This window comes from Alosa sapidissima, chromosome 1 (genome assembly GCF_018492685.1).
Source record: "Alosa sapidissima isolate fAloSap1 chromosome 1, fAloSap1.pri, whole genome shotgun sequence".
Lineage (NCBI taxonomy): Eukaryota > Metazoa > Chordata > Actinopteri > Clupeiformes > Clupeidae > Alosa > Alosa sapidissima.
The window spans coordinates 26,903,190-26,926,313 of record NC_055957.1 but is presented as its reverse complement, the minus strand read 5'-3'; the positions used below and the strand labels follow the sequence as shown (position 1 = coordinate 26,926,313).

At 45.9% G+C, this 23,124-nt stretch overlaps 3 protein-coding genes across 4 annotated transcripts in view; 1 reads left to right on the top strand and 2 right to left on the bottom strand.

Moving 5' to 3' along the window:
* Nucleotides 1-860: 860 nt before the first annotated feature.
* Nucleotides 861-6,221, bottom strand: mul1a (mitochondrial E3 ubiquitin protein ligase 1a). Its single transcript, XM_042097330.1, has 6 exons — nucleotides 6,132-6,221; nucleotides 5,425-5,578; nucleotides 5,232-5,319; nucleotides 3,862-3,982; nucleotides 2,713-2,944; nucleotides 861-2,205 (listed from the first exon to the last, which is right to left on the bottom strand). Exons 2-6 carry the CDS (start codon nucleotides 5,542-5,544, stop codon nucleotides 1,687-1,689), a joined length of 1,080 nt encoding a protein of 359 aa, XP_041953264.1. The 5' UTR covers nucleotides 5,545-5,578; nucleotides 6,132-6,221; the 3' UTR covers nucleotides 861-1,686.
* A 36-nt stretch (nucleotides 6,222-6,257) lies between these two features.
* alg3 (ALG3 alpha-1,3- mannosyltransferase) lies at nucleotides 6,258-11,230 on the top strand. The gene is made up of 9 exons (XM_042097317.1): nucleotides 6,258-6,507; nucleotides 6,886-6,985; nucleotides 7,243-7,390; nucleotides 7,596-7,756; nucleotides 7,926-8,046; nucleotides 8,218-8,423; nucleotides 8,726-8,802; nucleotides 9,786-9,930; nucleotides 10,343-11,230. Exons 1-9 carry the CDS (start codon nucleotides 6,327-6,329, stop codon nucleotides 10,494-10,496), a joined length of 1,293 nt encoding a protein of 430 aa, XP_041953251.1. The 5' UTR covers nucleotides 6,258-6,326; the 3' UTR covers nucleotides 10,497-11,230.
* Nucleotides 11,231-12,044: 814 nt separating this feature from the next.
* Nucleotides 12,045-23,124, bottom strand: part of vwa5b2 (von Willebrand factor A domain containing 5B2) — a 24,126-nt gene continuing 13,046 nt past the window's right edge. Inside the window, exons 11-22 of one of the 2 annotated variants that reach the window (XM_042097295.1) lie at nucleotides 22,950-23,064; nucleotides 22,262-22,447; nucleotides 21,798-22,017; nucleotides 21,384-21,664; nucleotides 20,774-21,011; nucleotides 20,155-20,457; nucleotides 18,330-18,476; nucleotides 17,895-18,029; nucleotides 16,041-16,091; nucleotides 15,426-15,525; nucleotides 14,428-14,551; nucleotides 12,045-14,008 (exon numbers count right to left, since the gene is read on the bottom strand). In XM_042097295.1, the coding sequence (XP_041953229.1) occupies nucleotides 13,340-14,008; nucleotides 14,428-14,551; nucleotides 15,426-15,525; nucleotides 16,041-16,091; nucleotides 17,895-18,029; nucleotides 18,330-18,476; nucleotides 20,155-20,457; nucleotides 20,774-21,011; nucleotides 21,384-21,664; nucleotides 21,798-22,017; nucleotides 22,262-22,447; nucleotides 22,950-23,064 (2,569 nt within the window). In that variant the 3' untranslated portion in view covers nucleotides 12,045-13,339. The remainder of the gene's footprint in view (nucleotides 14,009-14,427; nucleotides 14,552-15,425; nucleotides 15,526-16,040; nucleotides 16,092-17,894; nucleotides 18,030-18,329; nucleotides 18,477-20,154; nucleotides 20,458-20,773; nucleotides 21,012-21,383; nucleotides 21,665-21,797; nucleotides 22,018-22,261; nucleotides 22,448-22,949; nucleotides 23,065-23,124) is intronic. The other variant, XM_042097303.1, reaches the window with a different exon arrangement.

The following is a 23,124-nucleotide window of genomic DNA, read 5'->3' as shown; positions in this document are numbered from 1 at the left end:
TTGACGACAACTGGATGTGAATATCTTTTTTTCTAATTTTCCCTTCCTACCCAAAACATCTGGGGGGCCGTATGAAACCTGCTGGCGGGCCTGATCTGGCCCCCGGGCCTTATGTTTGACACCCCTGAGTGTACGGATAGGCCTACTGTACACAGCAATTAGGCTACACCGAAGGCATACAAATGAACGCGTCGGCAAATTAAGCCATTTTCGTTTGTTTTTACTCAACATAGCCTAACCCTCTGACTAATGCAAACCGGCCCAGCAATGAATGACCCCGAATGCATATACTGTATGGCCTGCTCAGCACAAAAGCAAAAGCACTGTGGTAACTGCTGCCCTCAGCGTATATTTGAGTGGTAGGAGTATTTTCCACGATCTCAAGTCAAGTGCGGTAACAGACAGAAAGCAAATGTGTTTCACCGGGGCAGCGCAGCCAAATATTCTTGCTTAGTAACGTTTGGCCTTTCGCTCTGCTTCAACCCTCTGGTGCAGCTGTTGGCTTTGGAACTCCAGAGGGATTGGATTTTGCTGCTCGTGTGACCCCTTTGGAGATTGACAGTTCCGTTTGACCCCACCAACCCACCTGTTTAAGACAATCCGTTCAGCCTCACTCTTATGCCACGCAAGAAACTATTGACAGTGATCGTCACGGTGCGTCTGTGAATGGAGGTGCGTCTTTGCGTGTAGGCTATACGACGGTGTCCACTAAGCATACCATGCTTATTTCGACCCTCTGCCCAACATAGCCGGCCCTTCAATCAGATGACGTTGGCAGAAGTGGCCCCCGGCTCATTTGAGTTTGAGACCCCTGTTTTAGGCAGTGCATTTGGCATTAACAAGGAAGCCATCACAGTCAGTCAGATCTGAGATGTTTTATTCAAAAGTCCATAGAGAGCACCCAGTCCTAGAGCTCTGTAAATATGCCATAGCCAAGCTGAGAACTCTCCAGCGGAAATATAACACAGAGCTTTCAATCAGTATCCATCTGAAACATGGTGCATAGACAGCTATTTTTATTAACAAATTAAGGCACAAAGCTCACAATTGTATGAAAATAACATCTCTAGAAGATTTTAAAAGGTGGAAGGGGGAAGTGTACAACCCTCTTAAGTTACTGGTATCTACAAATACATTTCTTGAGAGAAAATACTTAAGTGAGTAAGATTGATGTAACCATTCTACTGTAAAATTCACATTTGACAGATGCAGAATTTGTGCGTATGGTCAGTCATGAACTATTACACAAGACATATTACAGTGCCTACTGCATTAAATGCACAGCCGCCATGAATTGACACTATTTACAGAAATCAGTCCCAACAGGTGTGCAGATGGACATTATTAGTAGTATTTACACACGTACTGTACGTACGTGTGTGTGTGTATGTGTATGTCTACACATGCTTAAATATTTACGTTATGTTTACTCAGTCCCTCTTTGTGTACCATGTGTGTTTCCTACATGGTATGTAAAGAGAAATGATATAGTTATATATGTTTCTTTGCCTCTGACATCTGTCAACCAGGTCAGGCTCCCTCTACAAATACACCTCTTTAGTGATGAGCGCTTAGCCCTACAGTATGTGTGTATGAGAGAGAGACAGTACATGTCCATGGTAGGAGTTGGGATGCATACCTTCATCCAGTCCTTCTTGAGTCCCCATGTGTGTGTGTGTGTGTGGGTCAGACCTGGTAGAGGGGCACAACCCTCGTGATGGTCTGCCTGCAGATGGGGCAGGTGGGCTGGGGCAGCGCCTGGTAGCAGCTGAAGCAGCAGCACACGTGTCCGCAGTCCAGGAGCACGCAGCTGCGCGGGTTATTCAGGCACACCACGCAGGCGTTCTCCAGCGGCTCCGGCTCGCCTTCCTCCTCCTCTCCTCCGTTCGCCGACGATGGCGACGTCGCCCGGCCGGCACGGGTGTCCAGGCGCTCAAACTCCCGGCGCAGCCGCTCGCGCTCCCACTTGACCTGCAGGCGACGGTAGTAGCGCCGCGCCGCCCACAGCAGCACGGCCACGCCGGCCAGGGCGCACGTCGCCGCCAGCGCGCGCCACACCAGCGCCTGGCCCTCCTGCTCCAGCCGCAGTGTCTCAAAGTCGCCCGTGCTCAAGAAGTACTCGGAGCCATCGGCCGGCGGACGCAGCTTCACCGCCCGGTCCGTGTCCAGGATGAGCTCGCCCACGCCGGTCAGCGCTGCACCCACCTTAACACAATACAGTTGTGTTTCATTAAATTACATTAAAGCATTTATGACAGATACAGTCTCGAGGCACTATTAAGTCCAACGCCCGAACCCCCATGGAGCCAGTAGAAAGCAATGGTGGCCAGGAAAAAAACGTCCTTTTAACAGGAAGGGGCCTTGAGCAGAAGCCAGATCAGCTGGGTGGCTTGAGGCTGGCCCATTACAAATACAAAGGGCATGGCAGATACAGGAAGTGAGGTAAGAGGGTCAAAAGGGCAAGCAGATAGTTCAGAGAATCAAGAATCACTTTCAACAACCCAGATCGAAGGGGAGGCCCATCTGCTTGAAGTCAGCCAATTAGAGGGAATGAAGGGGATTTAGAGGGTAGCGGAGCGATGGGGGAAGGAAACGGAGGAAAGCAGATCATGTCATCCACAGAATCAAGGAACACCTTCAGATAGCCCAGCTCTGAGGGTGGAGCGATGTACAGGGGAGAGCAGTGAGGGAAGCGGGTTAATTCATACGAACCTTCAGCATCTCCTCTGTCTCCAGCTGTCCCTTGGGCTTCTCCCCGCTCAGGTACTGGCCAATGAGGTCAGTGAAGCCGTAGGTGGCCTGGTGGAACTTCTCGTGGATCACCTCCATCTCGGGGCCCGTGGCCTCCAGCGGGCACAGCACGCGCACCGCCGCCTGGCCCGAGCCCACCATGTTAAAGGGCACGGCGTTGACCCGCTGGTGCAGCACGCGCTCGCTGTCCGTCCTGAGACACGGAGAGAGAGCGTTTGAGGGAGAAATAAAGAGAAAGGTGGCAAAAGAAAGAGTGAGAGAAATGAAGAAAAGAGAATGTGAAAGGCAGAGAGGGAAGAATAATTATTGCATTGCATTGCATTACTGCATCCCACTTCACCACTCAGTGGCAAAGAAACTCATACAAATGCTGTTCTTCCTTGGATACATTCAATTCAACTGTTGCATTAAAGACCTACAGTACTCAAAGCCTGGTGCGGGTACCCGATCCGTTGTGTGCAGGTGCAAGACGTTCACACATGCGCAGATGGTAATCCTGTTTTACTACAATTTATGACACTGCCCGATCAGTTCTACGCTTGCGCCACTTTTTTAGTTTAGCCGTGCTGCTTAGCAAGATATTTAAGACAAAGATGTTGTGGTGTATGGTTATTTCAACAGAAAAAGGAAGTGATTGAATGCTAAATGGGCCTATTTTGTGATCATACATAGGCCTTTTAGTCTTTTATTACAGTGCAGTGTTGGCGAGAAAAACAGCCTGTGAGAATAGGCTACTTGCTCTTGTTCTGTTACTCTTGTACAAAGAACAACACACAAACGTTACAAATGTGGGTTGGATCGTTAGTCAGCACTTCATTGACGAATTCGATGTGTGAACAGCATAACTCAACACAAAGACATTCCCGTTTGACCTCTTCCTCATGTAACAACGTGGTTGTTGCTCCGTGTCTAATATCTATTGTTCCATTTGACTGTCAAGCGATTTAACGCTTGAGTGGTCCAGATCGGGCAGAAAAATCAATGCCTTCTGGCGGAGCACTTACGCGCATTGCGCTGAACGGATCAGGCAGGCGGCACGGATCGGGTGCCCACACCTGGTATTCCTATACAGCAGGCTGACAGCAACGTAAACACAAAACTGTTCTTTACCAGGTGCGTGCCAGGCTGTTCCACACTAGCTTGTGCTCCCGTAGCACCAGCTTCTGAATGACGCCCACACTGGCCTCCTGGAACTGGCTCCTCAGGGGCTCACCTATCGGCTGCACCGCGCCTGCCAAGCACACACTTATGCATTACCACATATATGGGACCAAATGATGGTCACTCACAGGCCACCAATAATTAATTTACAATGCCATTACATCATTTTCTACCAACATGAGATCCAAAGGTGGAAATTGGGGGGAAATTACTAGAGAAGGCAGAGATGTTTCAAACTATTCAGTTGTTTCTGCTTGATATAAGTGGTCATACCATGCATTGATATTATACACACAGCATGAGACCAGTGATTCATTTGTCAAAGTTTGGAATCCTGAAAGTATTCTGGCAGCATGCCAGCTATTGCTACATTTTCTTGTAAATTTCTGGGAAATCTCTTTACAAGATGGATCACTAGGCTTCCAATCAGCCACCAGTGGAGGTGGTATATTGCGATGGTGCTGAAATGTTTGCTTGTAATGTACATCAGTGGTGGCAGAGTTAGTAAAGGTCTAAAACATTCAAGAACTGAAGCTGAAGTTTCATTTTATTCCTGAAAAACCTCATAAATCTGTCGTTGTTGGCTAAGTAGGAAATATAGAGATCCCACAGTGGTCAATGCCAACTGGTAAAAGCAAGGCCTGAAAACAATCCCTTGTGGATAGTGGCTACTGTCTAGACCCTACCTATTACCAGAATTAACTTGGCACTGGTTACACCAGGTTAGTGTATATATAGTAAACAGGCCTTAGAGAAGGAGCGGTCCCATGGACTGAATCAAAGTCCTTATAGGCAAGTCCCACTACTCGACGGCCATCTTGGTGACCTCTGGTGACATCTTGGAAATATCAAACATGCCGTTTCCAAAAATGTGGTTGGTTACTTACATTACAGGAAGGGGCGGGAATATATGTAGACAACTGTCATATTGGTGTTACAAACTAACCTCATACTTTTCTATGGAGGATTCTTTGAATGCTTTGTCTCCTCATTATAAAGTCTCTAACTGAATTCTGACAGGCACTCCTCTGTGTGTAACCGCTGACCAGTTCTGCTATGTGCACTGCAAACTTATTCTGGGTGAACCTTTCCTTGGGCCACAGACTTGAAATGGATACTGTATACACGTGATCTCTATTATAACATCTATGGCATTATCGCTACATCCGAACATATGTGTTTTAAAATAGCTAAATAGCTAAATGCAGCAGCAGCTTCGAAAGCTGCAGAGTAATGAAAATCAGTCTCATGCGAGTGGACTGCCAGTTAAGCTGACCAGTGCGCTATAAAAAGCAACCACTACAAATGCATGGGATTACCTTCAATGACTACATATTGCAGGCATTTCCCAGGGGCCTGATTGAGAAGATTTGCCAGTTCTTCATCTAGTGCTAATTGTGGTGCTTCCTGTAAAACACAAATCATCATTTTATTATCACATAACAGAACATGTTCTTGCTTGCAGTGATAGAATGAAAGGAATATGACCAGAGTAACAAACTGGGAACTGACATTGAGCTTGTCCACCGTTTTCCGTTTCTTCCTGTAGATGTAATAGAAGAGACCAGAGAGAGCAAGGCTTGACCCAAGACAAACGATCTCCAAAGTTTTTAATGGATAATCCTCCATCATCTAGAACTTTTTACTGTCCTTTCATCCCACGACACTGTGGAACAAAACCAACATTCCACATACAGCAAGTTCATAACGTAACGTCATGTTTGATGCACGAGCATGATCATTTGAATATAAAACATCAATAAAATATGCATTACATCTTTGACCTGTCCAAGTATGTGACATTTATTCTCTGCCATGGTTTTTGCAGGGTTTTGCAAACAACTCTTTCAAATGCTTTGAGTAAATGGCTACACCTGACAACTCAGTCCAAAACATTTGTAATCAACATCGTGCAATAAATGTGAATCGCGTTAGAGTTTACTGTTTACTGTAACTAACCTAGCGAAAACTGAGTATCTACATTTTCTCTCTAAAGCCTCTCTTTGTCACGCACTGCAACTGCAACTGTCCCTAACTAAACAAGCAAGCAGCTGTCCATGTTAGCTTGCTAGCCAGCAGGTGCACTAGCTAGCCACCTACCATTGCAAGATCATTAATTATCCTCAAAAGACAAGACTGGAACAATAAAACAGAACACAACACTGTACATTTGCAAGATGTTCTCTGGATAACTAGATTACAAACTTCTCACAACTGACCTGTGACATTGACGTTTGTTGTAAGCGTAGACTGTCAACCTACTTCCACATAAGGAGGTGAGCCAGGATAAGTCACGTGGCGACGTTCTCCCATGTCACGTGACCATCCGTCAAACTCCACTTCTTCACTGCGCAGCTGCTTAGAGCTTACGCGTGTTGCTGTCTGTATGGCCTCCACGCTCCACGTATATTGAAATGGCAGTAGTCGGAAAGAAGAAGTCTGCCGGTGCCACATCTCGATTATGGGCAACATTACGCACAATATGGCAGGAGAAGCATCTCATATTATTCAAAGCGGAATACACTTTGCTAGTTACAGCACTCCTCTGGTTTTTGGAAATCGGTGTCAACATATGGGTCATTCAAAAAGTTGCATGTAAGTAGCTAGCTTGCTTGCTTGCTAGCTAGCTAGTCAGCATGTAAGCCCATAAACCTAGGGTAACAGTGACAACACTAAACTTTTATTCCCCAAATGTCAGGAGTCTAGTCTAGTTTAATCCTGTATTTCCACCATTTCCCAGTCAATGTAAACACGTAGGCTGCAATTGTTTTCTGCGTTATGGATCTTAACAACTTTGCATTGCTATACACTGTATTATCTAAGTTATAAGGCACCATGAAAGTTAACTTTAAGCTACTGTAGGCCAATATAACCGTATTTAAACAACAACAACTATTCATCTTATTACATGCTGATGAAAACTCACATTTCTCAGACATAATCTAATTAAATGTGGTGATATGTTGATTGCAGATACAGAAATTGACTGGAAGGCCTACATGGATGAGGTTGAAGGAGTCATCAATGGGACTTACGACTATACACAACTCAAGGGTGATACGGGGCCACTGGTGTAAGTTGTGCTGTTAGGTGGCTGACTGTGGCAGAGAGAGAGACTGACTACCCTACCTGGCCTTAAACCTGCATCTTCTGTACAGTAGCCACGGTGCTGGATGTTTCTCTTTGGTGGGGTGCCAGCTCTCTACCTCTGCCACAATTATAATCATGAAATTTCTATACAAAGTCTCCTTAGGAGGAAATCTCCTGTAAAGGTGATGTTGCACACCTCCGGTCTCTTACGGTTGTTTTGTTTACATGTGTTGCATGCAGGTACCCAGCTGGTTTTGTTTACATCTTCACTGCATTATACTACGCCACTGACCATGGGGCGAACATCCGACTTGGGCAGTATATTTTTGCTGTTTTCTACCTGATCACCCTTTTGCTTGTATTTCGGATCTACAACCGCACTAAAAAGGTAGGCCTACCACGTTTTTATGTCATCTCATTCTCAATCAAGTATTTGTGTGTGAAACTTGGACGAACTTGGACGAAAAAATGTTTTATAGTTGATTGTGCAGTTGTATGTTGATGTTTACTACTGGTACTTACATTCTAGTACTTTCCTGACTGTGACTGATGCCCTCCCGCCCCCTGTCTCTGCTGCCCTGTGATCTTTGTAGGTTCCTCCATACGTGTTCTTCTTTGTGTGCTGTGCATCGTACCGCATTCACTCCATCTTTGTGCTACGTCTCTTCAATGACCCTGTGGCCATGATGCTCCTCTTTGGCGCTGTTAACCTCTTCCTGGATGGACGCTGGACCCTGGGCTGTGGAATCTTCAGGCAAGTACCATTAGTAAAGCCAGACAAAGAGAAAGCTGAAGAGGTGCTAGTGGCTCTGGTCTCTGGCTCATGTTGTTTGCTGTCTGATCTTGTGGACCATTTAGTAGTTTCCATGATAATGAATGCTGAGTTATGACCCATGTTCTCTGCTTATTTCTCCTGTGGACAGTTTAGCTGTGTCTGTGAAGATGAACGTCCTCCTGTTTGCCCCTGGCCTCCTCTTCCTCCTCCTGTCAGAGTTTGGTCTGATGAAGACCATCCCTAAACTGACTCTCTGTGCCGCCATCCAGGTGAGGCCTTCAGACACTCTGGACACAGCCGTGTGGCGTCTGATTACTGTGCTGTCATCTTTCACCCCACAACACCCCCCATAACACACACACACACACACCTGCCACCCTTCTGTCCAAACATACTCTTAGTGCCACGTCAGCAAACACGTGTCCCTTCCTCGCCCACAGCTGTTGCTGGGCTTGCCCTTCCTGCTGGAGAACCCTGTGGGCTACATGAGTCGGGCCTTTGACCTGGGCCGGCAGTTCCTCTTCAAGTGGACAGTCAACTGGCGCTTCCTGCCCGAGTGGCTCTTCCTCAACCGATATTTTCACCTGGTGCTGCTGCTCTCCCACCTGATCACGCTGGCGCTGTTTGCCTGGCGCCGGTGGAAGAGGTGATTTACACACACACGCACACACACACACACACACACACACACATACATACACACACATACCACCCTACATTGGATAATCAAGTCATTTGTATCAATGTTTCAGTACATTGCTTCATTGCACTATGTTTTATTTGTCTGATTTGTCTAGATTGCTACTGAAGTCCTAACAGATTTTTATAGACCATTAATGTAAGGATTTTGATAATGATTATGATTATTCGCTTAAAAGTGTGAGTTGTGTCTGCTGTTGTTTCAGGTAGAATTGTGTTTGGGGATAAATGCTTTTTCTTGCTATTCAGGCCTGGAGAGAGCATGCTGGCTTTGCTGAAGGACCCTGCTACAAGGGATGTCCCAGCTCAGAAACTTACCTCTGATCATATCCTTACTGTTTTCAACCATCCATGTGCTTCAAGGGGCCAATCCCAAAGTGAGCCCTGAGGACTAAGGACTAACAGACTCACAGACTTACTTGATCTCAGGTGCTAAGTGAGTGAGTGTGTGAGGCCACATGTGCTCAGCAAGGCCTTCAATTGGCCCTGGGTATGGAAATGCCCAGATAGGTATAAATGGGATTGGGACAGCACTTCACAAGATCGCATGTTACCTTGACGACGTTTAATAACAAAGATGTTGCTGACACTTGCCGGTTTGGGAATTTTCGTGTTGTAAAACGTGTTGTTGTTGTTGGTTGCTGCTCACATTTTTCTAAATGTTCCGTTACGTGGTCGTGAGTCGTGCTGTTGTTTACCTTTGTCATTTCTGGATTTCCCTATGGTCTCCGCGGTAAACGTCACAACGCTTTGAACTGTGGGTAATTCCCTTTGGTGAAGTCTGCACTGATGCAGACTCACGGAAAGGGCTTGGTAAGTGTGTACTCAAACCCTCACGCCCTTTGAAATACGACATTGGGACAGCCCTAAGCCCTTACGAATTTCGTGAGAACGCGCAGCAAAGTCTGTGAGTCTGGACTTTGGGATTGGGCCAAGGCCATCATTTGTCAGGTTCTACCTGAGTTCCACATGAATTTAAACTAGTACTAGGCTGAAAATCAGGTCCCACATGGATGACTTTCCTGAGTATAGGAGTGTTTGTGACCTGTGTGGTAAGAAACAAGTCAGCAAGCAGCATTTCGTAAATAATGCTAAATTAGTAACAAGCAGCCTTTAGTAACAATGCTAATGTCTGATGCAGTCCAACTGGGGATGCTGGGGAGGCTCAGCTTGTATAATAAACCGTTCGCCTCCAAACTGGTCTCCATGACGCATGCTCAACTATGTTTAATGGTGATTGGTGTTTATTGGTACTTTAAAAAGTGTGTTACACTCTATCTGAAGTGCGGGTTCCTTAACATGGCTTCACAGGTGGTTCTGGTGCTCTTCACCTCTAACTTCATCGGCATGTGCTTCAGCCGCTCGCTGCACTACCAATTCTACGTGTGGTACTTCCACACACTGCCCTACCTACTGTGGAGCGGAGGAGTCAAGAAGATGGCCCACCTGCTCAGGTGAGGAGCACAGGAACTGTGTGTGTGTGTGTGTGTGTGTGTGTGTGTGTGTGTGTGTTTTATGTGGCTGTGTCTCTTAGCCCTAGAACATAAAAAGTTTATAAGCACAGATGATGGGCATCCATGTATTCTAGAGAACAGATAACATAATGAATGAAGTTTGAAAGAGCGCTTTTGGACCATTTTTTTTTACATCATTCATCATCACACTGAAGCAGACTGAGCACCCAGGAGCTCATCCCTGACTGTGTATTCAGTGTATGAATTGGGGTGCAGATTTTAACACACTACTGAAAGAAAAATCCATCAGCCTTGGTCATGTGGCTATTAAACTACATGCATACATAATCTATTACACCTCATCCATCATGATTGAAATGGTTTCCCGTTGTCTCTGGTTGTTCTGTTGCAGGGTACTGATCCTTGGGCTGATCGAGCTGTCGTGGAACACTTACCCCTCCACCAACTACAGCTCCCTCTCCTTGCATGTGTGCCACCTCATTGCCCTGCTGTGCCTGTGGTTCAACCCCACCCCGGCTGCCCAGGAGAAGGCCAAGCGCCGCTGAGGTCAAAGTTCACCTACCAACCTGCCAAACCCCACTAAACCGTCCCCACCCTGAAAGCGACGGAGGGCAAGACACAGAGCTGTGCCCCCTCCCTCCGCCCTTTACTTGCTTCTTATTGGTCAAGATGACCAGTAGGAAGCTGAGGGACCCAATGGGGTGAACACCAGTCTTACCAAATCAGTACAGCCGTTAACATCTTCTGAAGCTGTTCCTGGGTTTGTCTCGTTTTTGTTTTCATTTGAATCCGAAGGGTGTTTTTGGACCACTGTAAGGTACAGCTTTAACCTGTGTCTGAGGGGGTGGCTATGAGAACTCTCAGGACTAAAGGAATTGACGGTATTCTTAAATGTAAGATGAGGAGGGTGTTTTTGGTTTTGTTCCTTGATGGCCATTATAAGGAGGAGTAGTTGTCCTTTTGTATATTTTCTTATTTCATTATATTTTTGCTGTGTGGTATTGCTTTTACATTTGGGGTATGAACCCCATAGTGATGATTTTAAACAATGTGAACGGCGTGTAGCCAAAGAGTCTTTAGCAATATCATGTTTCTGTTACTGTAACATTGATGAATACACATTATTTTAGAAACCGTCCAAAAAGTGGTTTATATGTGCATAATGTATTTAATTATATCAGGGAGTTTCTGAAGTTTACTGCAAATTAAGCTGACTTTTTTTTTTTTTTTTTTTTTTTTTTAACCTTATACCACCGCCCTCCCTCCCCCAGCAGGTGCATGAACAGGTACATTCAGTATGTTGAATGTGTATTTGGCTACTGTTGCAAAAGCATTTGCAAAGGCAGATTTCAGAGTTTAGTCAAACAGCCTTTCTGCTTAATGTTCTTTGAACTGGAGTAGGATTTATGAATATAGGATGTATTTCTGAAAAATATGTTGCTTGTGAATTGGTAACCATTTAGACTAGGTGATTTACTTTGGTTAGGGCGTTTGAAGGGTTAGAGCGTTTGTGTTGACTGGCAGTTAATTGACATTTTGTGTGGAGTGTGTGTGATTGATTTGCATGACATCCACAGCTGATTCCAAACGTAGACCTGAGTTTTTGCTTTTATTTGATAGCTGTGTAAAGATTAAAAAAAAAAAGAAAAAATCTCAGTCCTCATTTACAATGTGTGTGTTGCATGGTTGTACATGAAACACAAGCTGATGAAAAATTACTTGAGTAGTCTGTATGAAAAAGTCTAAAGCGAACAGACATTTATATGTGACATTGAAAGTATAAATCAAGATGTGTTTGTATGCATTGGTTGTGAGAATCACTTTTAGAAGTGGTGTCAGATGGATGAATGAATGAGTGTTTCCTCTTTGGCAGTGATGTGATCCTAATTGATTGTCAGTTTGTTAACAGCAATTCGTCAAAAGTGACAGCAAAGTGTCAAAAACTTAAAATTAAGTACCGTATTTTCCTAATAACTATAAGTCACACTTTTTTCCATAGTTTGGCTGGTCCTGCGACTCAGGTGCAACATATATATTTATATACAGTATAAGGGTTTTTTCCTCTTCATGACGCATTTTTTGACTGGTGCGACTTATACTCCGGTGCGACTTATAGTCCGGAAAATACGGTAATATAAAGTACATTTCTTCCACCTAGTTAAAAAATCAAGGAAACAAATTAAGTTGGAAAAAGACCTAAAGATTGATGTGAACAAATGTAGCCTGTGAATATAATAATAGCACTTAATTAGCCTGAATCTCAAGGCAATGGGTTTGCAGCAGTAGGATACTTTGAGTCACATTTGAGGCATTGTAGGACTTAAGTAACCTAGAAATCTAGACGCACCCTACTGGCATGTGGGTCTGGCTCATCAGGCTAGGACCTGAGGGCAGCTGTAGTGCAAACGGCAGCATCCATACCACAGTAGGGCTTAAGTGCCCGTTTACCCCAATGACCATTTGCCGATTCTACTCCCTCCACTCTTTCCATTCATGCTCTGTCAATCTCTGCTGTCCTATGTCAATTGAATGCAAACGCCTCTAAAGTAAAAACAAAAGAAAAAGAATGCAGAAGCATGGCCTTAATCATGTATCCTAGTCGTAGGCTTAGTGTAGCCCGGATCACACATGGCAGGAACATAGCCTGAGGATTGTGGCTAGTCTTATGTGGTTGTCACAGTAGCATAGCACAGCAGTAGCATGACATTGCATTTGGTAGTAGCAGCATAGAAAAGCTTGTTTTTGGGGTTGCAGGTGGTGTGGTAGCTGGAACCCCATGTGCTTTATCATGCTACTAAGGTTGCAGCAGTAAAGTTGAGGCATAGAGCTGCAGAAACTTCACCTTTATGTTGTTGAGGGTGAAGCAGCAGCACACCATAGTAGGAATCATAGCATAACATAGAGTGGATCACATATTGGGGTTGAAGCACATGCATATTACAAAGCTAGATACCGCATTGTCCGTCAAGTTCTATTGCTGGGGGCAAACACTTTACTCTCTATGGGCAACACTTGTCGGCAATCAGAGACACCTGTCTGATTTCCACCTTTCAGTTTCTTCATTGACCTCCAGTGATTTTTGACCCCACCATGAAGGTGGCACTATTTACATATGTTCTGGAGTACAATGCGGCATCTACCTTTTATAATATCTATGTTGTAGCATAGCGTAGCATGAATTACATGTTGGGGTTGTAGCACAGCATAGCATAGCGTGGATCACATGTTGTTGGGGTTGTAGCACAGCGTAGCATAGCGTGGATCACATGTTGTTGGGCTTGTAGCACAGCATAGCATAGCGTGGATCACATGTTGGGGTTGTAGGACAGCATAGCATAGCGTGGATCACATGTTGTTGGGGTTGTAGCACAGTATAGCATAGCGTGGATCACATGTTGTTGGGGTTGTAGCACAGCATGTTGAGCTGGATGTTCTCGTCCCAGTGGCGCAGCAGCAGGAACAGCTGCCGTGCGGCCGCCTTAAGCCCCGCCAGGTCCAGTCCTTCGGGCAGCAGCTGGCCACGCAGCCAGAAATCCGCCTTGGCGGCAATCAGCTCCCACTCCACGAAGTAGCCGGCGCACCGGTGCTCCAGCCAGGCCAAGGCCACCGCTGTGGCCCAGCTCAGGCTCTCCAGTTCCACCTGGGCCAGCACCACATCCCCTGGCAGCTCAGCAGGCTCCAGAAGGGAGGCTTCGCACATATCCGTCTCCGACCCGCGCCCGCTGTCCGCTTGGGGGACCCCGCCAGCCAGCTCCGGGGAGCCCTCTTCCAAGCTGAGGGGTTCAGAGAGGACAGTGTCGGCCCCAAGGCAGCGCCCCACACTGGGCCTTGCAGACACCCTGGTGAAGCCAGGGGCCAGGGCTGGAGCTGGAGCCTGGTTTGGGGATGGCGTCTCCTCTGGGTTGACTGGGGGAGAGGTGCAGCGGATGGGGGGGCTCAGGCTACTGCGGTGGCTGGTGTACGGGGACGCCCTCTTCAGGCGCTCCAGAGGGATCTGGATGCACTCGGAGTAGGACTCGTTCAGACAGAAAGCACCGGAAGCCAACTGCAGATGCACCTGTAAGGAGACAGGACAACACAGATGCAATATATTCACAGTAGAGAAACCAAACTAATTGGTCATAATGCTGCAGTACAATTGGCTACATACAATCTATGAGAGGGTATGTTCCTTCTCTTATCTGTCTTAGCACTTCCAAGATCTGGACGGAACTCCCAGCTGTCAAACTCCTCTTTTGATATTCTTTCCATTAGATGTACATGAGCTGGGTACAGACTGTCTATTTGCAGATGTCTGTTTCTTTACCTCAGCCCCACTTGATCGCAACTCATCTACAGCTTGAGAGTCACGAATAAGAGATGGCCAAGCAGTGGTGCCACTAATGAAGATCCTAGTCATAACATTGGTCATTTTTTCCCCAACATGCTGTACATGAAAGCTTTCCTCTGATCAGGTGATCAGCCGAGGCCACTCACCAGAGGCAGGTAGTTGGGGGTGTCTGTCTCTGTGTGCTTCTCTGCCTCTGCAGACAGACAGTGAGGCTTCAGGGCTGCCTGCCTTCCTGAGGCGTTACTGGACATCAGCCTCCCCAGATTAAACCTGAGGAGCAGACACACACCAGTCTAACAGGGTCAAACATTGGTACTACAGGGTGAGCATTTACAGTCATCCCAGTTATGGACTGCAAGCACCAAAAGTACAAGGATACATACATGGTGTGAATTAGAAGGGAGCCTAGGTTTGACCATCATTTTAGACTTTTACCCTCTCAAAGAAGGCAATGTAAATTGTGTACTGTATATAAGTATATATACTCTTTTGATCCCATGAGGGAAATTTGGTCTCTGCATTTAGCCCAATCAGTGAATTAGTGAAACACACTTGGCACACAGTGAGGTGAAGCACAGACTAATCCCGGCGCAGTGAGAAGCCTGCTACAACAGCGGCGCTCGGGGAGCAGTGAGGGGTTAGGTGCCTTGCTCAAGGGCACTTCAACCACCGTTCCTACTGGTCAGGGTTCAAACCGGCAACCCTCCGGTTACAAGTCCAAAGCACTAACCAGTAGGCCACGGCTGCCCCAATGTTTTGTGCTGTATAATCTAAGCACACTCCTAAACCTTGTGGAAAGCTTGTTGAAGCTGCTATAGCTGGAAAAGGTGGACCGACATCATATTAAACCCTACTGTATGGATTAAGAATGGGATGTCACTTAAATTCATATGCAAGTTAAGGCAGGTGACCCAATACTTTTGGCAATAGTGTATGTTCAATCCCACCTTTAGGAAGCATTTGCATTGGGAAGGAAATGTCAGCATTATCTCTAAGCAATACCACTTTTAATCCATATTTCACCACACAGACCTGTGAAAATAGCTGACGGATCACAATAGATCAACAGCACTAGAGAGTTTGAGTGGCACCATAGGATAACCACCGCTAGCCTTTATGGTGTTAAGGTGTGATTAGGTCTCACCTGGAGCCGAAGAAGCTCTCCACGGAGCGGCTCTCTATGGAGCGCTGTGAGCGGGTGGAGGTGCCGGAGGGGCTGGCAGGGTGAGCGGCGGGGCCTGTACCTGAGACAGCACTGTTAACATCATCATCCATCACATCGGCCTCTCTCTCTCTCTCTCTCTTTCTCTCTCTCTCCCACACATAAGCACACACACTCATGCCAGCGATGGACAACAGTCCACAGTTTTGGCTGGGGAGCTCATTTGTTTCAGGTTTGTCTTTCCACATCGACAGCAGCAAATGATTCAGTTCAATCACTGTGTCATCTTTTGTTACATTTCATTGCTACTCTTGTTCTTATCCAGGGGATGTACACTGTATGCTAACTACTGTAGATCTCATAACACGTCTGCTCTGCAACCAAACATATAAGTACCTAGTTTAACTCATCGTTATTAACATGCAAGTTGACAATATCCTTAAACTGAGTTTATATTGCTATAACCATTCTACAAGTATATGTTACTTATATAGTTAAGGGAACACAGTTGATATAAAATGAAATCCCGTCCTCTAGTGCAGATGTTCTGATCTATGTAACCCAGGACTCAGTGTTGTCCATCCCACGGTGACTTACTGCTCTCCCAGGAGGTCAGACTGCAGGGGGAGGCGGGGGTGTCGTCTCTGTCTGTGGTGGGGAGAGGGAAAACATAGCACCACGAATCTACAGCTATAGGATGATTGATTCAAGTGAGAATGTTTATGTGGTAGTTTGCCATAAAATATTTGATATTTACTTAGTCAATGGAGTATAAGTCTATGGAGGTGAGTTTTTTTTGTCACCAAACCAGCGATGAGTTTATTATATTTTTAGCGATGATTTATTATATCTTTTCAAAACTGAAGAAATTACACTTTGGTACAATGTAAAGTAGTCAGTGTACAGCTTGTATAACAGTGTAAATGTATGTCTCTTCAAAATAATTCAACACACAGCTATTAATGTCTAAACCACTGGCAACAAAAGTGAGTACACCCCTAAGTGAAAATGTCCAAATTGGGCCCAATTAGCCATTTTCCCTCCCTATTGTCATGTGACTCGTTAGTGTTATAAGATTTCAGGTGTGAATGGGGAGCAGGTGTGTTAAATATGGTGTTATCGCTCTCTCATACTGGTCACTGGAAGTTCATCTCATGGCAAAGAACTCTGAGGATGTGAAAAAAATAATCATTGCTCTACATAAAGATGACCTAGGCTGTAAGAAGATTGTCAACACCCTGAAACTGAGCTGCAGCACGGTGGCCAAGACCATACAGCGGTTTAACAGGACAGGTTCCACTCAGAACAGTGTCATATCCAGAGGTTGTCTTTGGAAAATAGATGTATGAGAGCTGCTAGCATTGCTGCAGAGGATGAAGGGGTGGGGGGTCAGCCTGTCAGTGCTCAGATCATACACCGCACACTGCATCAAATTGGTCTGCATGGCTGTCATCCCAGAATGAAGCCTCTTCTAAAGATAATGCACAAGAAAGCCCGCAAACAGTTTGTTGAAGACAAGCAGACTGGAACCATGTCCTTTGGTCTGATGAGACCAAGATAAACTTATTTGGTTCAGATGATGTCAAGCGTGTGTGGCGGCAACCAGGTGAGGAGTACAAAGACGAGAAGTGTGTCTTGCCTACAGTCAAGCATGGTGGTGGGAGTGTCATGGTCTGGGGCTTCATGAGTGCTGCAGCCACTGGGGAGCTACAGTTGATTGAGGGAACCATGAATGGCAGCATGCACTGTGACATACGGAAGCCTGATGATGTCTCTAGACCTAAACCCTATTGAGCATCTGTGGGGCATCCTCAAACAGAAGGTGAAGGAGCGCAAGGTCTCTAACATCCATCAGCTCCGGGATGTTGTCATGGAGGAGTGGAAGAGGATTCCAGTGGCAACCTGTGAAGCTCTGATGAACTCCATGCCCAAGAAAGAGGGTTAAGGCAGTGCTGGAAAAAAATGGTGGCAGCACAAAATGTTGACATTTGGGCCAAATTTGGACATTTTCACTTAGGAGTGTTATTGAGGGGACAGCAAATTCACACTGTTATACAAGCTTTACACTCACTACCTTACACTGTATCAAAGGGTCATTTTTTCAGTGTTGTCCCATGAAAAGATATAATGAAATATTTGCAGAAATGTGAGGAGTGTACTCACTTTTGTGAGATACTGTATATAATATTATATGCTATAATAATTATTATCAAGATATGATTTCTCAGTGTCTGTATCTGCATTATATCTCTCTGTTTACGACTCTGTGAAACCTCAACAAAGTCATACGTGCTTGATTTACTCTTCCATCATTCACATTGGGTTTACATTTTTTTGACAAGGAAGCTTCAGACCATTTTAATGAAATGGTCTGAAATGAAGTGTACATGATCATGAGGCCAATGACACTCAGGAACTCCCTTCAGGCCACTTTATTCGTGCCATCAGTACCTGTGGAGGTAAAGGTGTCCTCCAGCTCCTCACTGTCCCGGCTGGATGGCCTGCGACCCAGACCCACCGAGTAGGACCTCTGCCTCCTGCTGCCGCCTGCGTGGGAGCTGCGCCTCGCACCGAAACGCACCCCTGCTGCCATTACAACAATTACAACTGTTTAATTATACAACAACAATTGCAAGTACAATATTTTCCTCTTATTATTATATAACAATACAGTATATTACATTGTAATAATATAATCATAACATAATATACTAATACTATAACACAACATTAATAAAAGTTGGCAATAAAAGATGTGCACTGAGATATATGTATGATTATGATGGTTATACTTATATACTTGTGGAAACCAATAGTGTATGATTACCTATGTGCTACCATTTTACATCCTGCTTGTATAGTAAGAGCCCATAACCCCTGTGCTACCTGAGCTGAGGGGTTGGGGTGCGTCCTTGAGGCCCTTGCTGGTGCTGGTGCTGCTGGAGTCTGTGGCGGTGAAGGCCGTATACATGCAGATGATGTTGCAGCTCTTACTGGTCTGAATGGCCTTCATCCTGTACCTCTTCATTGGCCCTGGAGGACAGAGCTGCCCTGAGTCAGATAAGGTCATGCTTAACATGCTAGTGCCTGCATATACACATGTCTGGGTACGACGGAGTATTAGGGCCACACATATTTTTGCCATGACGAGATTAAAGTCGACATGTCGAGAATAAAGTTGAAATGTAATATCGACTTTAATCTTGACGTATCGACTTTAATGTCGCCATGTCGACATTAAACTCAACATTTCGAGAATAAAGTTGAAATATCATGTCGACTTTAATCTCGACGTGTCGACATTAAACTCAACATTTTGAGGGGGGGGGGGGGGGGTAAAAAGTGCAGTAGAAGAGGGGTTTAGTAGATTAAGTGGCAAGGGCTGCATAAGAAAGGTGGGGTAGGATTGGAATTGGGGGGGGGGGGGGGGGGCACCAACAAGGAGCACCCAAGAGCAACAGGGGCAAGGCTAGGCAATCAAGGACATGGGTAGATGGAGGAGAAATCAAAAATAATAAATAAAAATGTTCAACTTCATGCTTATGCACTAGAGGCATACTAGGCGCTCTCCCCAATCCTAGACTTTCACATTGCTTGTTTGTAATGGATGCAAAACAGCCCATTGCTGAATGTCTATGGAGGGACGAATGAAGCTGTCCTCCCGACCACCCTATGTAGGCTAGTTTGCCATGTTATCCTATGGAGAGTGACGCCCGTGGGTCATGAAGGGCAGTTATTTGGATGTGCAGTGGCCTTAACCACGTAAAACAGAGTGAAATAACATTTTGTATAGAAACATTATATCATTGGATACATATATTTTTCTAGCTATTTAGCCCAAACGGCATAGTATTTCCATAACTGCGAGACAGCACTTCACGATGACGGCAATGATAGTTAACAGACAAGACGCAATCTATCTGAATATCTGCAATCTATCTGAAATAACACCTATTTGAAGCCTATTTTTCATGTAACATATTGTGTATTAGTGTAGGCTACATAGCTTAAACTGTGTAGGCTATGTTTAAACAGTAGGGCCTATTGCAAGTTTAATGTCAGCATGTCGACTTTAAAGTCGACACGTCGAGATTAAAGTAGATATGATATTTCAACTTTATTCTCGAAATGTCGAGTTTAATGTCGACATAGCGACTTTAAAGTCAACATGTCGAGTTTAATCTCGCCATGGCAAAAATATTTTTTCTCTTCATGTGTGGCCCTAATACTCCGTCGTATCTGGGAGCTCTTCATGGAGACATTTTCAGCCAGGTGATTTTAGCCAGTTGTGACTGATAACTGGTAGCACTACATTTCATAACAATGTGTTCTTTCTCAGAACTCAAAGTGAAGGCTTTTACCGACATAATTTTCAGGTAGAGAGTAAATAAATATTTCAGTTATTATCCCATCCCATATATTATTCAATTCATAGGACAATAAACATATGTACAGGTTACAACCTAGATGTATGTATTCCACAGTGTGTTCAGTTAAGGGACCTATTGGGACTCAAATAAATCATTTGTGTTTTTCAACAGCAGGGGGCAATACTTCCCTTTTCTTTCTTTAGCCTCAGTTGCTAATGTCAATCTGAGCATGTGTGGACTTTTTCTTTGCATAAATGTCGTACGTAAAATATATAGAGATATCAGGCCAGAGGTGTAGAGAGTCGCAAGTTAATAAGAGGCGTACAACAGCTTATACCCACCTTGCTCGATGTCGGATTCTTTTTCTGACATGTTCTCAAAGTCACGGATCACAGAGCGAGCGGCCAGCTGATGCACAATCTCTCCCCAGGGGTCAGCTGCTGGCGGTGTGGGGCTCGGAGGGGCCCAGAGTGGGCTCAGGTCCACAGCCACCTCCCAGGACACGGGCCGGCCCCCCAGCAAGCCATGGATGAGGGACCGGGCCTGCAGAGCCTGGGGCTCGTCAGATGGTGCGGCTGCAAAGAAGCACTCCGGGTCGGTGAAGCCATCCCAATCCAGAGGGGAGGCTGGAAAAAGCAAGCCATCTATAGAGAGAGAGAGAGAGGGGGGGGGGGGGGAGAGAAAGAGAGAGAGGATGAATATTAGGAAGGTAATGAATGTGTAGGACACAGAGGATAAAGTGTTTTTTGGCAATTGTATGTGTTACCTGTGGCAAAAGCCTGCAGTGTACTGTTGGTGTATATGTGGATGTGCATGCTTTATTGCTTTATGTGTGGGTGGGTTGACATCATTTGGTTGCCTAGTTCAGAGGTGTGTGTGTGTGTGTGTGTGTGTGTGTGTGTGTGTGTGTGTGTGTGTGTGTGTGTGTGTGTGTGTGTGTGTGTGTGTGTGTGTTCTCACTGGAGTCGGTCAAGCTCCTGCGAGACAGTGCTCCCCTGAGGCTGGGCTGCGTCTCGCTGTCGCTCTCCTCCAGCCGCCCGCCCACCGCCTGGTCGAAGGAGACCTTCTCCAGGGCCCGCCGCAGCCGGTGCATGTCCAGCTCGCCCTGCGGAGATGAAAAGCTGCGTGCAGACATGGCACAGCGCGCCAGCGCCCTCTGCCTGCGACGACACTCCTCACGTTCCGCCAGCCTGCCAGCCTGCAGGGAGCCAGTGAACAAACACACAAAGAAACAAAGACATTATCAGAGCCATAACAATTCGAAAACAACTCAAGTTGCAGATATAGTTTATCATTACTAGTAGTCTATGTGTGTTGCCTAGGAGACAAGCCCATGTTCTGGGCTGGTATTAGAACCATCAGTTGAGCCACAGCAACACCTAATGTGGACTCAGATATAGGCATTTAGGTAGAGGAATTAATTACCATTACGTTCACATTCACTGATAACAGCCCCATATATTAGTACATCTATCTATTTATCGATCTATACACACACACACACACACACACACATCATGTGTTTTTTGTGCAGTAAAACTAGGCATTGCTGTTCCTTCTAAACCCCCACCTTCCCAGGGCTGGGGTCAGTGTTCTCCGAGGGAGGGGTGTGCTGCCAGGGGGACTCCCAGCGAGAGAGGCCACGTGTGTCTGGGGGGGCCACCCTCTCCAGGCCCTGGGGCAGGGAGCCTGTGTCCAGGCTAGGGCTGGTCCAGTCAGAGGCAGCAGGGGAGGCAGAGAGGAGGCCGCGGTCGCTGCTGATGGAGCAGCGGGTCAGAACATACTGGTCCTGCACGTAGGACGCCTCCTCGATCCGCTGCCGCACGTCACTGTAGGGCTCCAGCTCCAAGGCTAAGAGAAACAGGTGACAAAATATATAATGTCCGCAACACTGCTTTAGACTCCCATATATTTAATGTACAAAGACAACGTTTCGACCCTGCTGGGTCATATGCGTGTGTGTGTTCTAGAGACGAGCTGTCACCTGTGCTATTGTTGTCGACGTCGGAGGCCTTGGCGCAGGAGAACTCGGAGGAGATTTCCCGGGAGATCTCCCTGAGGGCCTCCTCAAGGTCCTCCTCCTCGCCCGGCAGCGCCAGGAACTGCTGCAGCACCTCAGACGGATTGGGCAGCTCGTCCTGCACCTGGCCGAACACAGAGCCCAGGGAGCCGCGGGACGCGCCTCGGTACGAGCGCCCTCTCACCTGGGAAAGAGACACAGGGCAGGGGGACTTTTACTGTCTTAAAGGACAAGGGGGGTGTTGAAGATTAAAGGCACAGTCCATGAATTTCGAGAAGGTTTGTTGATATTTAAGGCCAAACAACAATTAAAATTTCCCCTCCTTTGTGATCCTGAAGCAACATGTTGATCAGAATGGACATGCAAAACCAAGACATTTTACAGATACATTGCAGAGATATCTAAAAACAATATCTGTACGTCCTTACCTCATTCTTCCTGCTTCTGAATGGCGCCACATCATACAAGGTGCAGTAGCCAATCAGACGACTGCCAGGGTAGAGTGGAGGGATTTCATTGGGTGAAAGGAGAGCCTCCATATTGTCAGGCACATACCAGTCAATGCGAACATCAGTCAGGACAGGCTCAAGAGCTTTCTTCAGGGATTTGATGAGCTGAGGAAATGTGTATTCACATTCATACATGTGACAACTATTTGTCAGTTTGTAGTTCGAAGAAGATCTAAAGCCATAACTGGAGCCACTGTGTTATTACATTACATTACATTACATTTGGCTGACACTTTTTAACCAAAGCGACTAACAACATGGTAAACAGTAAGTTTTAGAACAATTCTCACAATTTTAGGACAGTTTAAAAAAAAAACATTAGAGTACAGTAAGAATAAGTGCGTCGGTGAGTGCTGTTTTTAACATTTACTTGTCAGTTTAAAACGGCTGGTGAGTGCTAGGATCAGTAAGACTTGTTGTAAGTGTTGCTATGAGTGTTATGTTAACAACGCAAAGATCTTGCCTTACATTGTAATTGGCTGAGAGAAACTGATTATCCCTTTGTATTAATTTCTTATTATGAATTAGCTTACTGATGATCACCACAACACGTATTTGAGGTCTTTGGACCACTGCAGGTCTCCCCCAGTGAAAGCTGCTCTCTCACCTTCGGTTGCAGCCTCTCATCATCACTCAAGAACTCGGCACCGCCGCCGGTCACCTTGGCAACCCCTTGGAGAAGCCGTCTACAGGCCCGTGGACCCAGGCCCAGACCAAAGCACCTCAACACAACAAAGAACAACTTTTTTGTTGACAGGAATAGCAGTCTGTGCTATCTAACA